The following is a 15,265-nucleotide window of genomic DNA, read 5'->3' as shown; positions in this document are numbered from 1 at the left end:
TATCGAGATCTATCCGAGCGTGCCTTAGATCTAGCCTTGACGACGTACTTGTGCCTAATATCTATGTTATCATAGTTTTACAACGACACGTGAAATATTACTAGAGATTACCGGGTCTACCTCATGTTCTTGGACGGTCTAGATGCCTTAGCCGTATGGTGCTGTGACCATGGTCTCGGTATTCGATGAGCAAATATAGTAATGGTAGTTGGTGTCTTATTCCAAGTTCTTTTACGATGATACACAGTATCCTTCCTTAAAAGTTAACTATTCGATCTGTATGCTGAAGTGAATTTGCACTGCCTCTTCTAATTATGACTTGTTATCAGGTTTCTCCTCAGAAATCATAAAGGATAAGATGAGAAAAGGGGTTAAACTACTATCGTATCCTTGTGTCGTCATAAAGTGATGAGCAATGTAGCATGCATCATATTATATTTCCGGATGCGAATAACACGCCTCCGTCAGAAGGGATGTGGCCTCCCATCCGGGTACATATGTATCAGTCCGTGTACGCTCCCGTGACGGCCTTGTGCGTTGGGGTCAGTTCCGAAAATATTGGCAAGCCGGGTCCTCGGGGGGGAAGTGGAAAATACATGTGGCTATCAAATTTTCCGAATGGTACCATGCTTGGAGCTCTGAAAAACGGTATATTGATTTGAAATTACGGCCATAGATAGGCTTCAAGGACTACTTATAAAAGCATGATAGTGAGAATCGAAAGATATAAAGGCTTAGTCAACATATAGGTTCGTAGAGACCTAGTTCTGGAAGATGAGATTCGGATAGCCCAATTTGATATGATATCCTATACTGTCTAGTGCGAGTGGTCACCTGGGGAGTATTCGAGGCGTGGAGACGATCAGTCAGGTGTCTGCGCTTATCTCTTCCAAGTGCATAACGAGCTGGCTACATAAAGGTTGGTACGATGGTCTTTCATTAAACGAGCAGCCCAGCCTACATGCAGGATTTGTGGGCATACGTCGACAAGACCGTCTTATGGCCATATGAGGGCAGTCGTATAGGCATTCCCGGAGCGGAGATAATGACTTAACTAGTTATGTATATCTCACAAGTTCATGTCAGGTGGCTTAGATTATATGTGATAAGCACAGATTCCAAATTTATTGACCCTCTCAGGGGCTATATTACGAATTGGATTGGAGCCCAAATGGGGCCGATATATCTGAACAAGTGAAGAAAGAATACGGTAGTATTACCAGCCGCTTTCCTCACTATAGCAGGGCGAAACGATATGCAGGGTTAACAAGGATTGAGTCCAATCGAAGCCTGCATAGCCCCCCCCGGGGGTATCCAGAGACATGAAAGGAGAGAAAATAGTACTTAACTTATAAGTCAGTCACCAAGCTTGAGGAAATAATATTCAATGAGATGTTACATAGTTCGCTCAGTAATCTCAAAGTGGTGCTGACACGCATAAATTAGGTTACGGAGTGGCACTTTGGCCTGCAAACTAATATTCCTGGGGCTCGAAATATATAAGCCCCCTTTTATCGCTATATACTTCTCTCTTATTTTGCATGTTCCAGCTGCAGAACTGTACGTAAATGCAACCCACGGTAACAATTATATGTAACAGAAGCAAAACGGGCCTCGCTTGCACCGTGTCTTAATGAGCAAAGGTGAAGATTTTCCTTGTAAAATTTTGATGCATATGCATAGGCTTCTCGGCCCATGCCCATGGCTTACAGCCTTCAGAAGGTGGCATTATCATGGTATGCATGGGCGGAGCATCTGAGATGTATGAGGGTAAAGGACGGTGGGAAAGGTCGCCAATGAGCATGTCTTTGCTCAAGGAACGTTGCGTAAGTCGACTCGTTCCCGCTTCAAAGTTGCAATAGCTCTCTTCCGCCTCGTTACTTGGTAAGCTCGGCATATCTTGCTCGCCAAGTACGTATTTTTCGCGAAGCATGCCAGCTAGCCTAGCTGCTGGATCGAAGCTAAGATAAACCAAAGCTTTCAGTCCGTTCGTATCCTCCCCTATTGCGTATACTACTGAACGCTCATCACTGAAGGGATTAACACCACCTTGATAGTCGGGAGGGTTCAGTATCTTATAAATATCGTCTATAAATGGGTTCCCGTTTGATTCGTCTTGTTTAGGTGGCCAAAAATAAATCCTGTTAGGTTGGTAGGGGTACACCGGTTCCTCGTTAGATTCTGGCTTCGATTCCAATCCATAGCTAGATTCCAAGTACTCCCAGGAAGGCCAATAGGTTTGCGATTTTCTGAACCCGGTCCTTAGGCGTAAACGTCGTGGGCCTGATGATCCGCTAGAGGAGATATCATCAACCAAATCCAAATACGTACTGCAACACCGCTGGTAGGCACGCAGGTGGGTCTGACTTCGCGTATACACGAGCGCCATAGAATTACTATCCCCTGGATGTACATTTTCGGGAGATCGGAAACGTGAATCCGAGCCGTATGGCTTGTCCAGATATGCAACGGGCCTAGTTGATCGTCCAATTGTTAAGCTGCGCTCGGGGGTTGGGGACTCTCTGTTGCTATCCACCTCTGAATCTTGGTCAAAAATTACCCCTGTAATGTAATAGGTCCGTTGATTACCGCTCTGGTTCGTGAGCCACTCCTTTCGTGACTCGATTATGTTTATATTACCTGAAGCCTCGTCTTTCTCCAATTTGAGAAAACTCCATCTGTCATCTATGGGGCCTTCAGCATGCTGTCTCCTCCAACTATCCTCCGTCTTCATAGTTTGCTTATTCTTAAGATCCGGTTCATGGAGAGGAAAGCGAAAGCAATGATAATAGGAGTTCCAATCCGTTTCTCTGATCTCGAAATCAGTCTGATTAGAAAGTCCGTAAAAATAGTCGTCTATAATTTCGAAGCAGACCGTAGAGCCAATGTCGTAGCCAACTACGTCCGCTAAGTGCATTTTCCGAGAAAACCAAGAGCGCTTTTCGATGTCGTAGCCCACGAGGACCCATTTTCTATGCCCGTCTGCCCCTTCTTCCGAATGTGTCCCAAAATAAAGATAATCTTTGTTGTTTCGTACGAATATTTTAGCCGTCGAGTCTAGCTGAAGTGTGGCTACAATTAGCTGCTCATCGGCTTTGAAGATCAAAAGCCAGTTCTCCGTGTGCGGCAGCGCGAATGAAAATAAGCACGAAGTGATGCCATTCGCATGATATAAGACGCGGAACTTGTATTTACGACTTTTGGCAGATCTAGGCACAGCTTCATGAACCAGGGTCGGAATATCTATGACGAGCTCATGGCTTGCTGAGCGGTGAAGGTCGAGGATCCGTAGCCAGCGCTTAGGCCGGGCCTCGACGATATAACAAAGTGTCCCATGGATATATTCATAAGAGTCGGCAAAAGCGATGATACCTACCAGGTATGGGGACGCCCGTGAAAGTGCCTGGCGTCTTTTTGCAACTCGCCTCAGGGCACGCGAGAATTGGCCACTTCGCTGTGCCTCTTGGGCTTCGGCTGTGTGGGAGGCTTGGGCCTTTGCGTAATGGTCAGCAATTCATTGCGTGGCTTGGCTTGCCATGCCACGAACTGGCCATGCTAGGTATGACTACTCACAGTAATAATAGCTTTACAAAATCTCTCCTCTCTTACCAAGTATTGGAAGTGACGACATGATAAGGATAAATCGAATATCTCATCTATATCCAGATAGTTCACGATGTAAGACATTATTTCATAAGGTAATCGCTGTAAGTTTGATACTGTTCGCGTCGTCGTCGTCGTCGTCGTTGTTAATAAGCTCCTTGGTGTCCGCATCTGTCTTGAACAAACTGAGAAATCGATTTTACAGAGAGAATCGCTAGCTAAACCAGATTTGAACGGGATCGATGAGAGCTGGTTGCACATGCTGTGTTTTGGGAGGGCGGGAAGTTAAGGCCAGCCCTGGCACTTAATAGTATGACCCCCGGGGAGTTCCATACTTTAATGTGTTTCCGGTTTGAAGAGCCTCATCTTTTTGGCACGGCCTACCTGCCTACCTGCCTACTTACCTGCTTTAAGTACGCCGGTGTAGGAATTGACATGGTTAGGTATGTATATAACCAAGCCTTGTTTGGCATTGTTACACCTATGTACTACAAGGAGAGACCCGACGTATAAGCGAGTCGTCTCAGCCATGATGAGCAAAGAGTATGTTTGGTGGATATTGGGGTTTAATATGTGAGGCTCTGATCGCTTCATGGTGGTAGAACACTGATTATACAGGTGCCTATTAGGTAGGTAGGTATTTATGTAGGTACATCATCAGGCTAGGTACATGTACTACATACCTTACATGTAGGTACCTAGGTAGAAATGCTGTGTAACCGGGTCCTGGCCCTAGTACATACATACCAGGTACCTACCTGGCAGCTGGGGACCTTACCTTCCTTCCCTATATGTACCTAAGTACCTAAGTACCTAACCTAGGTACGCAGAGCCTCAATTCCCTAAGCTCCAAGTTTCCGGACGAAACTTTTCGGGGTACCCAACCCATGGATTTCCAATATACCTATTTTCCTACCTTGCGGCTCTTCTCTTTGTTACACCATACACCATTTCCTTCGTTTCTTTCCCCAACCCCCAACTGTTCAGATGCATCATTGATTCAGAGACTATGTCGTGCACCTGTTGTATTGGGTTTCTCATACACTCATCTACTCTTGAGGCCACTTTCAACCGAGACCAAATGTGCAATATTGATGCATAAGAGTGTATCCTCCTTTTCGGACCCCATAGGCCAAGACGTAGCCTGCTTCTTCTCATTTATCACACCACTCTAGACTTATGAGGACATGCGTTCTTCGAACAGGATGCTCGACTGGCCTAAAACCCGATCAGTACAAGCGTTCAAATTTCCCTTGCTTCATAATCTTATTTGCCAGTAAGCCTTATATTATTTTTGGTTAGGTCAGGTAACAATACGTTAGCTACTAACTGACTACTAACAAGCTCGACAGTACATAGATTCCCCTCCAGTCCCAATCACGTAAGAATATGCTATCATAGTCTCGTGATACTTCGTAGATGCCACCTCGACGTCAGTAAGAGTAACTCTGCATGCTAGTAAGCCGGGCGTGGTTCACGGCATGAAAATCAGCGAGTTTAGCATAACAGCCGACTCCTGGTCCGGGAAATACCTAGAGGTACCGAAAAATATCCGCTAAGGCCCTACTTCCGAGTCGGGAGAGGAGGATAAAGCTCCCCCCGGCCGGCATTGATTCCCCCTCTTGCTACTTAATGATACGCGGAAAACGGAAAAGTTACACTATGTATCTTTCTAGTGTCGTTACGAGACAAGCGAATACATAGCGCTTCCCTAGATAATAACAATCTAGGTAAAAAGCCCAGCTATTTAATAGCCATTTAAATCTATTCCCTATTTAACGAAACCCGCAGCGACTGTGGGACGGCCATATGCGTATTGGTTGGTAAAATTGATAGCACTTAACGTGGCTGCGGCTGATAATGAAGCAGTATTACTTTCCTACATTGCTTGCGTCGGGTTGCCCAAATAGACTAAAAAGCTAGCCAGGAGTAGCACCTGTGACTATAACGCCTAGGAAGTCTACTCTACTAAGACGCCATCTTCGTTTACGTCCTAGCTACTTGGTATCTACCTATGTAGATATGTTTCCTTCCTAGCTAACTCAATACTACCATATGCTACTACGAATTACATTTCACATAAGTGGCCTACTCTAGAGGGCTCGGATGGCCGAGAAACCGACGTCGTGATACGGAGTGTTTAACAGAAGGGATAATTGCCCCTATCACTGAGTCTAGACTAACTAGGTAGTCTACGTAGTATACCGATTGCCGCTTTATTGTCCGTCTTGCCTTAGGTACTCTATTAAGGCACGTCTACAAGTCGGTCAGAGCCTTGCTACAACGTGGCTGCAGAGCGTATAGCATTTCGACCTAATGACCATATAATTTTGCGAACTATGCCGTCTAGATTGGATGATTATCGCCGAGTGTTACCAAAGACGCCTATTCAGCATAGTGGGAAATTAAATTCTCCCGTAATCCCGTGCTGCTGGCGTCTTAGGCGAGATTTGGCGTGCGTGATACGAGGTAGAGAAGACTTCATCCACGGCCTAATGAAATTGAGTATGCGACCAAGTCACAACGAAGGAAGTCTCAGTGTGGATACACGGAATACTCAGCTTTAAATATTTAGGCTCACATCGCCGCTTTGACTGAAGATCTCACCACATTAGTCGATGGACAATTGAGAGATCTCAGCTGAGAATTGAGAAACGCTAGGTTATATGTGTATACTGCCTACAGGAAGGGCCCCGTGAATCAAACCTTGGTATAGTACCCGATTCTATAACACACCTGGATCAACAGTCTTGGTACTGCCTCTTAGGTTCCATTTAGGGGTTAAATGAGAGTCATACTAGACCATTGGCAGCCTTTTTTCTGTTACATCCTGTTCATACCTAACGAAAGTATGCTTCTGGAACGAATCTTTTACCAGATCGAGCGTACATACTAACACTTAATTCGCCGATTTTTCTTGGACTTGTCAAATACCATACCCAGCCCCCCGGGTCCTAGCCGTTGATAATATGAATAAACACGCCTAATAATATAGATTGACCTCCTGTTTGGTGGGCTAACGACTAGACTATCTACCGGAGCCAAGGCCATTGACAGATAAGTCTTATGCCAATCGGGAGATAATGAAGGCTAAGAAGTATCACAGTGACAACACTTATACATGAAGGGAGCCGCTATTGACAAGGTCACAGCCGATGATTTGGCCATATAGGCTTGTAAAAGGCCGCACACAGTCAGAGACTCAGAGCCCCGTCCTTCAAATACCACATGCAGAGTTGCAAGCTGTGTAATGTAGTACGGACGCGTGTGCTGCTGCATTGAATACCACGTTGACCCTGAATACCCTGATAATATCATGTCCGTCGTCGTGATATGCGCAGGACCCCTACGTTCTACCCAACAGGCATGGAGCATGGAACATGGTATCGGAGCGATTTCGGGTCATTGGCCTGGAAGAAAACTCCGATGGAGGGGCTTGCAGGTAACCGTAGAGGAAGCCGCGGAAATAGCTCCTACATGAGGTATATGTGTATTGAAACTTGGGTTTATGAGTAGATTCCTAAGGGTGTATTGGTTTTAACTCGCAATGGACACTGTTTCGCCTTTCTAGCCCACTCGGAATGTTTTTATATAAATTCATTACCGCCGTAAGAAAGGGACTTTGGTATAACTACGATTGGTTAAAGTAATTGGGCTGCATGTAACACTCGTATACCCAAGATGAGGCTCACGATAATATCGAGTATTTTCAAGATCCGTTAAGATAGCCTAGAACCTTATAGAGGGGTAGGGGTGAACAGAATGCCCTCACGTTTTCTGGTTATTCGTCATCTAATAAATTATTTTTCTATTCTTTTAACTTTAATGATGAGCACGTCTTCCTTCGTATCGGCCAATGCCATTTTATTTCCCTCTTGCCGGTATCCTTGTTATTAATTAGAAGGCGGTCTTCTTTATAAACTGGGTGATAGGTTGATTTGGTAAAATTGTTGGTAGCCGCACTAACAAGCTCCTTTTTTTTTGTATAGAAAATAAAAGGAAGAAAAAAGAAAAAGGAAAAAAAAAAACCCCTCATATAAGTGTAGAAGTCACGATATAATTGTTGTTGTTTTGACATAATTGCGATGTATGCATGCGTGTACATATGTATTAAACTTAAGCGTGAACAGTTCTTAATCCATCCATTATCGTATGATCGATCCATGGTTCGCACCGATCGGCACCTGGCAAATGACCAACTTTGCCATCTTTTTTCTTAATAACCGAGATTCAGCTCTCTCAACGCTGCGTATCACCAACTGCATTTGGCACCTGCATTTCATTTGAGAGAGCATCTGATCCACACGATAGTAATAAACGAACCCTAACGGGACGGCAGATATGGCATCTAGAGGAAATCTTACGCCACGGGTATGTCACTGTATCGTATCATTGTATCTGCCATAGGAAAATGCGCCAATCTAACCTGGATTTATCTAGACCATCATGGCACCTGCAGCGGCATTCACCATGGCATGTGTCTTATTTGCGTATGAAATTCGCCCAGTCACTTGATGATGCTGTTGGCGTACGTGCTGACTAGATCTTCGCTAGTTACACACGGTCTTCCATAAAAGAAGCTAGACGTAATGCCGTGCGTCTTTTTCTTCCCTCGGGTAGTTTGGAACGAATCTAGGTAGCTTACTTGATATAGCAACACGAACGGGATCAGAGACGCCAGTCAGGCGGGCCAAGCGGCGGCGGCGGCGGCGGCAGCAGCAGCAAGGGAGAATAACGAGAATAGCGACCCAACTACCTACTCAAGCAGGCTTCACCGCTTCCTCTACGCCACGTTATATTACATGGACGTTGGACGAGTTAGTAATATGAACGATATGATTATGACACGATGCACTCTCTATTGGCTTGCATTGGGTAGGGCGTGCGTGAGTCGATGGTTACTCGACCAACCTTCTGAGGCACGGAGCCAACTTGGAAGGGGGAGGGTGGATTATCTTGAGGTCGTTAAGGGATGATGATATCATAAATGGCTCTTGTGAGAGGGTTGAAGCCCAAGGTATCATCAGCTGAAACTGTCGACATAAGATTATACGATACTTGCGTATGATAAGACAGTTATATGCATATATGTACGTTACTCCCTAATATAACTAACAGCCATAACTGGTAAGGTATTAGTCAGTTATCACTCATTATTTAACTCTTGAATTGATGATAGAATGAGTTTATATTAAATAAGGATACTTCGTACTTGGAGGTTGAAAAAAAGGTCTGCTGTAAATGTATTTGATTTCTGATTTAATATAGCGCAGATCACTGCATTGCGTCCTACCTTAAGTGTGTACTACCACTACCATGACATAATATAGTGAATGAACGGCCCTAAAAATGCTAGCATTAGGTAATATGGGGTACCCTACGTAATAACGTACCTACCACCTATCTTAGCGACCACGTTGTAATTGTAATCCGTACCTACGCGTCTTTGAACTTCGTCGCTACATGATTCGTTCAAGTCTTCAACATACAGCCAGCCAGCCTTAAGCCATGATCTAACCAACCTACTCTACACACAATAATACCTAACGCGACTACCGCCATGGCTGGCAACAATCTCCTCTCCCTATTAGGATGGACATTCCTCCCCAACGTATGTTCCATTCTTCTATTGGTCCTATAATTAATAAAGAAGCAATCCCGAAACCATCACTAACACCACACCCACCGCCCGCAGCTCGTCACCGGCTGGGTACAGTCTATCTACTACGGCCTCACCATCCGCGCCGGCGACCGCAAACCCGCTCCGAACTCGCCCCGATACGCCGAGCACCGCCGTCGCATCCACATCCTAGTCGTGTCCCTGTATCTGCTCTACACCATCTACGAAGCCGACTACGAGCTGCGCCGTGCCTCTGACTACTATGCCGACTTGGGCGTTCAGCTCTCCGCCTCCGAGCGCGACATCAAGAGCCGCTTCCGCCGTCTCGCCGCATTGCACCACCCGGACAAAGTCATGAGCGGCGCTGGTGGGGGTGATGCCGCCGACAGTGCCGATTTCTTTATGCACCTCAAAACGGCTTCGGACACCCTTGTTGACCCCGCGCGGCGCTTCGCCTATGAGCGCTTTGGCCCGGATATTGTCGCCTGGAAACACTGCGTCACCATACGCGACTACGTTGTCCGCGGGGTTCAGGTTCTGATCCCCTACTATGGCTTTGCCGCCGTCGCTATGTACGTGTTAGGGCTGATAGGTTACCTAGAATGGGGGCGATACTGGCGCTGGCTGACCCTAGTCACGCTGTGCGTCTTTGAGCTACACACCATCACACGCCCCTCCTTTCCACCCTTCCTAAGCGGTATTATCAACCCGCTTCTAACCCGCTTCACTGACCATCCCCCTTACCTACCCTTCCAAGCCATCACCCTCGCTCGCAAGCTAAGTATTACGCTATACATTGCCTTCTCGCAAATAGGCCCGCTGCTACAGCCGCCGAGTCAGAGGGGAATGAAGCCCGGCGAGGCGTCGGAGAAGGCATTGCAGCAAAGCCTAGATAAACTCGAGCAGACGGCTCGGAGTATGGATGTCGACGCGGCACGACTCATGGAACTGGAGATGGCCCCCTTTGCTGGCGATCCCGAGGTAATCGGTAGCATGCGGTCGAAGTTAAAGGAATGGCTCGTACAGAACACAATCCGCGCGGATCCCATGGTGAAGGATGCGTTAGGACGGTCGTTCCAAAAGCGACGGGTAGATGCGCCTGCGGGGGCCAAGGGAAATAGATGAACAGTTAAGACTTTTGCATTGCTAGCAATTTTTAGTGTTGAATTTATTAAATTGATTTAACTATGATCGTTTTTATTGATATTATGCTATTGATCCTAGCCTGGGCGACGTAGTGATTAAATTAGCCCTTACACATGTCCAGTCATTCATTCTAGTATACATATCACTACTACAGAGTAATGCTTCTGATGATGAATATGCCTTTAGAGTCTTTGCCTGCCTCTGGTCTCGATAGGAATCAATACCATCCCTACGAAAGCAGCCAAGATCAAGATTGCTGACATATAGATAGGGGTTTTAGTACCGTCCCCAGGCATGTTGGCAGCAAGAATTGGTGCAATGAGCCCCGTGACGCGATTCAAGAAGCTAGCCACACCTGTCCCGGCTCCTCTAACGGGCGCGGGAAAAATCTCGGGGGTGAAAGCGTAAAGCACACCGTACATGATATTCTGGCAGAAGGCTTCGATGCAGGTGAAGAAGAGCTGCGAGTTGGGTGTCGTACCGAAGGTGACGAAGAAAAATAAGAAGATAGCAGACACCAGCGTGGAGATAGCGAGCGTCCCCCTACGCCCGAGGAATGGCGACTTGTGGTCAACGGTATACGCGGCAAGCAGGCTACCCGGCACCCCTACAACCGATATTATGGCATAGTTGCGATATGTTTCTGCCGGAGTGGCACTGTTTATTGTCATAGCTTCGTCGCCAACCGGTACGTCTAAGCCGCCATGTGAGAGGTATTGCGGGAGGAACGCGTTAAACAGCGGGTAACCAAGGCCGATGGTACTCCAACAGAACCAAATCAGGAGAGTTGCCGTGCCAAGCTTGCGAGTCTGGAAAAGGGGCCGTATGTGGTCGACAGAAAAGGACATGAGGTTTTGTTTGATAATATTCGTAGCCGAGACCCTGGTTGGTATTCGTTCAGTCCCCTCCGTATCGGCAACAGCGTCAAGGATCTCCTCGGTGAGCCAAGTTTTCTTGTTGTTCCGGTAAGCAATACCATGTACAACAGCAACAGCTTCAGCTTGGCGTCCTTGAGACAGAAGGTATTTGGGCGACTCAAATAGATGGAACATGCCAAATCGAATAAGGAACATGATGAATGTGATAATGCCAATCGTCATAACGAAATGGCGCCACCCCTCTGCGGCGGGCCAGTTTGTGATGAAGTACCAGGCGAAAACTGACGAAACAAGCTGTCCTACAGGCCACCATACGGATAGGAGAGTCAATAAGGCGCTTGAGGAGTCTGGAAGAATCTCTAGAAAAAGTGCTCCATCGACTGGCAAGTTTCCCCCAACTCCAGTACCCAGACACGCGAACAGAATACAAACAGATACCCAACTCGAAACGTACGCCGTCCAAATGCCGAAAATGCTTGTGATTAGTAAAGTGAAATTGAAGGCAATACGCCTACCCATTATGTCGGATCCGAGCCCCCAGAAGAAACTCCCTAGGCAAAGACCTACGAAGAGAGAACTGGTCGTATACCTGACCTGTTTTTCCGAGACGCCAAACTCTTCAGATAGAGAGGGAAGAGTCAATGAGACACCCTTATATAGATGTAAGATAGTGTATCGGGAGGATATATTAGAAGCACCTGAAGGTAGATAGACTACTACTTACTTGCATCCATAAACTGTGAATTTAGTTAGTAAAAACACTCGAGGGTTTCATATACATAAGAGCACTCACTTATCTGCAAACCACCCAAAACCGCATAAAACAAAAAGCTGCCAGTTGTACCGGCCCATACCGATATCTTGAATGGCTTTATTAATAAGTTTGGATTTCACTGCGCCGGTTCATTAGCATATTTTCCCCACTTATACCGGCCCCCTCGGATCCGTCAGAGAAACAGGAGCTCACGTTCGTACTCGGACCATTGGCGTCGTCTCTGGCCCTCGCGCACCTCCCTTCTCAGGCCATCGATAGTATACTCGGCAGCGCTCATCTGCAGCATGCCCGTATTCTCGTTGTCGTCGTCTTTCGGCAGCCCTACCTCGAGCTCGTCGGCAACGGGTCCGTCGGAACTAGTCCTAATCTCCTCGAACTCGCTTCTCCCGCATCTGGCGGAATGGCTATGCAAGTGCGCCTCCTCGAGGGGGACTAAGACACCGGCGTAGTCATGAACAGACTCCTGGCGCCTGGGGCGTAAGGACGGAAATCTCATAGTGGGAATAGAGGAACGGAGGAGACATGGAAGTTGGGCACTGCAACCCCATTCATTCGATTCGTAAGACCGGCAAGAACCTCGGTAAGGGTATAAGTTGGCAGATGGAGTATTTTTGCAAAATAAACATCGAAGGCCCCGAAAGCGGTTCGAGGCCAATGTCTTACTGATCCACGTGATGGCCGATATGACACCCAGACACGATGCCGACCTTCTCCAAAAAGGGGAATCCCTGCAACCAGAATTCCTGTCTGCTTTCCCCTTGATCACCGACTCCTTTTTTTCAAGCTAAGGATAGGTATTTTTGCAAGTAATTTTTGTAGAGCAGGATAGGTAATTGTTGCAACTATTCAGATGTTGAAAAGGCTACATGTATCTAAAAAAAGGTTTAAGTTAGGTACCTAAGGTTAGGTAGGTACTCTAAGTGTCACAGGATTCCACTAACAGATGATCCTCATTCCCCGCGCCACAAGCCACAAGGGCACTAAAGCTCATTATTACGAGTCACCTGCCAAGTGCTCGAGCCCCTATCCCCCTCGCCTAACTTTCTGCATCACTTAGGTGCTTTACTGCATTCAAGCAAGCTGCACTGTATACCTAGTACCTACAACAATACATCATTCACATGAGAACATCACGACTTTTATTTTTTTCCAACTTTATTTTACCTTTATCCTGATATCCTAAACAGCCATCAAAACCATTGCCTCTACAACACGTAGTATCTAATACAAGAGCTGGACCCTGCCATCACTCACACAAGGGACATAAACGATGTCTGGAACGAGTAACCCAAAAAAAGATTTTTACACCAAAAACAGACAAGCTGGGCGTTGCATCATGAAAACTTACAAAATAATACATAGTTCGCGACAATCTCCACGACGAAACATGTCGCAAGGTCTTTGTATCCATCTATAGGAGGAACGTAACACTCCTCTTGTCCAACCCCGGGGGCCTCCTAGGCTGCGGCGCGGCGCTGGGCGTAGCTCCAGGGGTAAGATCGAAGTATCCCGACTTGGAACTTCGCCGGACCCCCACGGTATGCTCCGTCACCGTTCCATGGGCGCCTGCCGGCGTACGGGTAACGTCGAAATACCCTGCCGGCGAAGCCTGCCCCGACAAGCTCTCACCCGGCTCGAGGGTGTAGTATTGCTCGTCGTAGTGGTTCGAGTCGGCGCTGGTCTCGTTGCTCAGGCCGGGCCGCCTCGCGCCGAGTTGATAGCTCGCGTGCGTCGTCTTCGGCTGGGTCATGGTGAAACCCATGTTGTCCCTGATTATACGCTGCGAAGAGGGGCGGGGGGTTCCCGGTCTGTTTGCGCTCTGGCTACTGTGCAGCGAGTTGAACCGCCGGATGTGTGCGTGATCCAGCCGCTCGTAGTGCCAAGCCGCGTGGGGATCGCTTGTGAGTGGACTCTTGGATAGCGAAGGGTCCGATTTAGAATGAGGCCGGTTCTTCTTGCGCTTACGACCTCCGCTGTCGAAAGAAGATCCATCGGCGGCGTTCTTTGTTAGGCCCATACGTCTCTCCCACCAGTCCTTTTCCTTAGTACCGCATTTCGCCACGTCGCAGAGCGCTTCTTCTACGACCTGCTCCTGTTTCTTGGAAAGCTGTAGGAAGCTTTTGTGCGTGGCAAATGCGACCAAAGCCGCGGCATCCTGTGCATCGCGCTCTTTCTTCACGGGGTTAGATCGCAGCCCGCTTGAATCCAACTTGAATACGATGAGGTCGGTAAGGGAGATATACGGGATTTCGTTGGGTAATATGTCTTGTACTCTTACAGCTGAGTCTGGAAGGTAAGGGGACTGTCGCGATTAGCTAACTGAACATTCTACTCAAGATTCGGAACTTACAAGCCATTCCGGGCTTATATCAACTCGAATTTCCTGACCACGAGGTGTTTTATAGAAGAGTGCCTGTGAACGTTGGAAGAAGGGCGACTCCGGCCGCTCTACCAACCGTTTTTTCAGCCAACTTGGAGAGGTCGATATATTCGTAATAAAATTGATGTTCTTTAGAAACGCCATTAGCCCATGGGTCTTATATATTTAGTATTAGGTTGTCTTACATCTGTAGAGCGGTATTCAGGGAGGTAATGCATTAATGCTAACCCTCCGATGACCGAGAGTCTCGCATTCTTGAGATCTTGTATCTGTTTCACGTTTTTGATAACGTCACACGCAGCGCGCTCAAGTTCCTGTAGTCGAGCCATATTGCTAGTTGGTTAGGTAATTAGGTACCTATTAAATTTTGGTGAGAGAGGGTATGAACTCCGGGGTTCTAGTTAAGGGATCATGAGAGTGTCTAATATGTCGTCAATGAAATATAAGTTTTGAAGTTAACATTGAATATAACTAGTGGATAAGAGAAAGGATAGGGTCAGATCTGATGAAGTGTGGATGATGTTCTCTGTCGCGAAGGGCCGAGAACGTGGGCTACTTTATACCATTCTAGTTATACTGGAGACCATCATCTAACTCAAGCAATAAGAACAGACATTGCTTGCCACGTCAGTGTCGATCCCAAGTGTGACATTTAGAAAATAAAATCGAAGCCTTACGACTCGCGAAGTGTATCAGAATCCCACGATTTCACGGCCTGGTGGGCTGAGCGTGCTGGACTAAAGCCTTTAGAGCGCAACGGAAGTTTGTAACTATAATCATGAAACCATAGCGCATCATTCCACGGGACGGGCGTGGCAGAGAGACATCGGTGGTAGTTTTCCGGTAGTTGTTGGCCTTATGCC

The 15,265-nt window shown here is 47.0% G+C and overlaps 5 protein-coding genes across 5 annotated transcripts; 2 read left to right on the top strand and 3 right to left on the bottom strand.

The window, feature by feature from the left end:
- Nucleotides 1-1,630: 1,630 nt before the first annotated feature.
- F4817DRAFT_356929 (uncharacterized protein) lies at nt 1,631-3,774 on the bottom strand (the record flags this gene model as incomplete). Its single annotated transcript, XM_049305856.1, has 2 exons — nt 1,631-3,493; nt 3,574-3,774. 2 exons carry the CDS (start codon nt 3,772-3,774, stop codon nt 1,631-1,633), a joined length of 2,064 nt encoding a protein of 687 aa, XP_049161979.1.
- Nucleotides 3,775-7,944: 4,170 nt separating this feature from the next.
- Nucleotides 7,945-8,338, top strand: F4817DRAFT_313103 (uncharacterized protein; the record flags this gene model as incomplete). The annotated part of the gene is made up of 4 exons (XM_049300204.1): nt 7,945-7,974; nt 8,044-8,093; nt 8,158-8,197; nt 8,258-8,338. The coding sequence occupies 4 exons, from the start codon at nt 7,945-7,947 to the stop codon at nt 8,336-8,338; spliced, it is 201 nt and encodes a 66-aa protein (XP_049161978.1).
- An 825-nt stretch (nt 8,339-9,163) lies between these two features.
- Nucleotides 9,164-10,348, top strand: F4817DRAFT_313102 (uncharacterized protein; the record flags this gene model as incomplete). The annotated part of the gene is made up of 2 exons (XM_049300203.1): nt 9,164-9,214; nt 9,299-10,348. The coding sequence occupies 2 exons, from the start codon at nt 9,164-9,166 to the stop codon at nt 10,346-10,348; spliced, it is 1,101 nt and encodes a 366-aa protein (XP_049161977.1).
- A 65-nt stretch (nt 10,349-10,413) lies between these two features.
- On the bottom strand, nt 10,414-12,950 carry F4817DRAFT_328741 (MFS general substrate transporter). Its single transcript, XM_049302186.1, has 4 exons — nt 12,215-12,950; nt 12,041-12,140; nt 11,972-11,984; nt 10,414-11,898 (listed from the first exon to the last, which is right to left on the bottom strand). The coding sequence occupies exons 1-4, from the start codon at nt 12,516-12,518 to the stop codon at nt 10,552-10,554; spliced, it is 1,764 nt and encodes a 587-aa protein (XP_049161976.1). The 5' UTR covers nt 12,519-12,950; the 3' UTR covers nt 10,414-10,551.
- Nucleotides 12,870-15,063, bottom strand: F4817DRAFT_328740 (uncharacterized protein). The gene is made up of 2 exons (XM_049302185.1): nt 14,373-15,063; nt 12,870-14,324 (listed from the first exon to the last, which is right to left on the bottom strand). Exons 1-2 carry the CDS (start codon nt 14,544-14,546, stop codon nt 13,434-13,436), a joined length of 1,065 nt encoding a protein of 354 aa, XP_049161975.1. The 5' UTR covers nt 14,547-15,063; the 3' UTR covers nt 12,870-13,433.
- Between the last annotated feature and the right edge of the window lie 202 nt (nt 15,064-15,265).

The sequence above is a fragment of the Daldinia loculata genome, assembly GCF_022478755.1.
Source record: "Daldinia loculata strain CBS 113971 unplaced genomic scaffold F4817scaffold_8, whole genome shotgun sequence".
NCBI lineage: Eukaryota > Fungi > Ascomycota > Sordariomycetes > Xylariales > Hypoxylaceae > Daldinia > Daldinia loculata.
The sequence above is the reverse complement of the archived record's forward strand: the minus strand, read 5'-3'. Positions and strand labels throughout refer to the sequence as shown.

Excerpts from the sequence above, each read along its gene's own strand:
- F4817DRAFT_328741 (XM_049302186.1), bottom strand. The coding sequence starts at position 12,518 with ATGAGATTTCCGTCCTTACGCCCCAGGCGCCAGGAGTCTGTTCATGAC. Across the intron at positions 12,141-12,214 it reads CCAATGGTCCGAGTACGAAC|TGAAATCCAAACTTATTAAT; the intron begins GTGAGCTCCTGT and ends GAACCGGCGCAG.
- F4817DRAFT_328740 (XM_049302185.1), bottom strand. The coding sequence starts at position 14,546 with ATGGCGTTTCTAAAGAACATCAATTTTATTACGAATATATCGACCTCT. Across the intron at positions 14,325-14,372 it reads ATATAAGCCCGGAATGGCTT|TCCCCTTACCTTCCAGACTC; the intron begins GTAAGTTCCGAA and ends TAATCGCGACAG.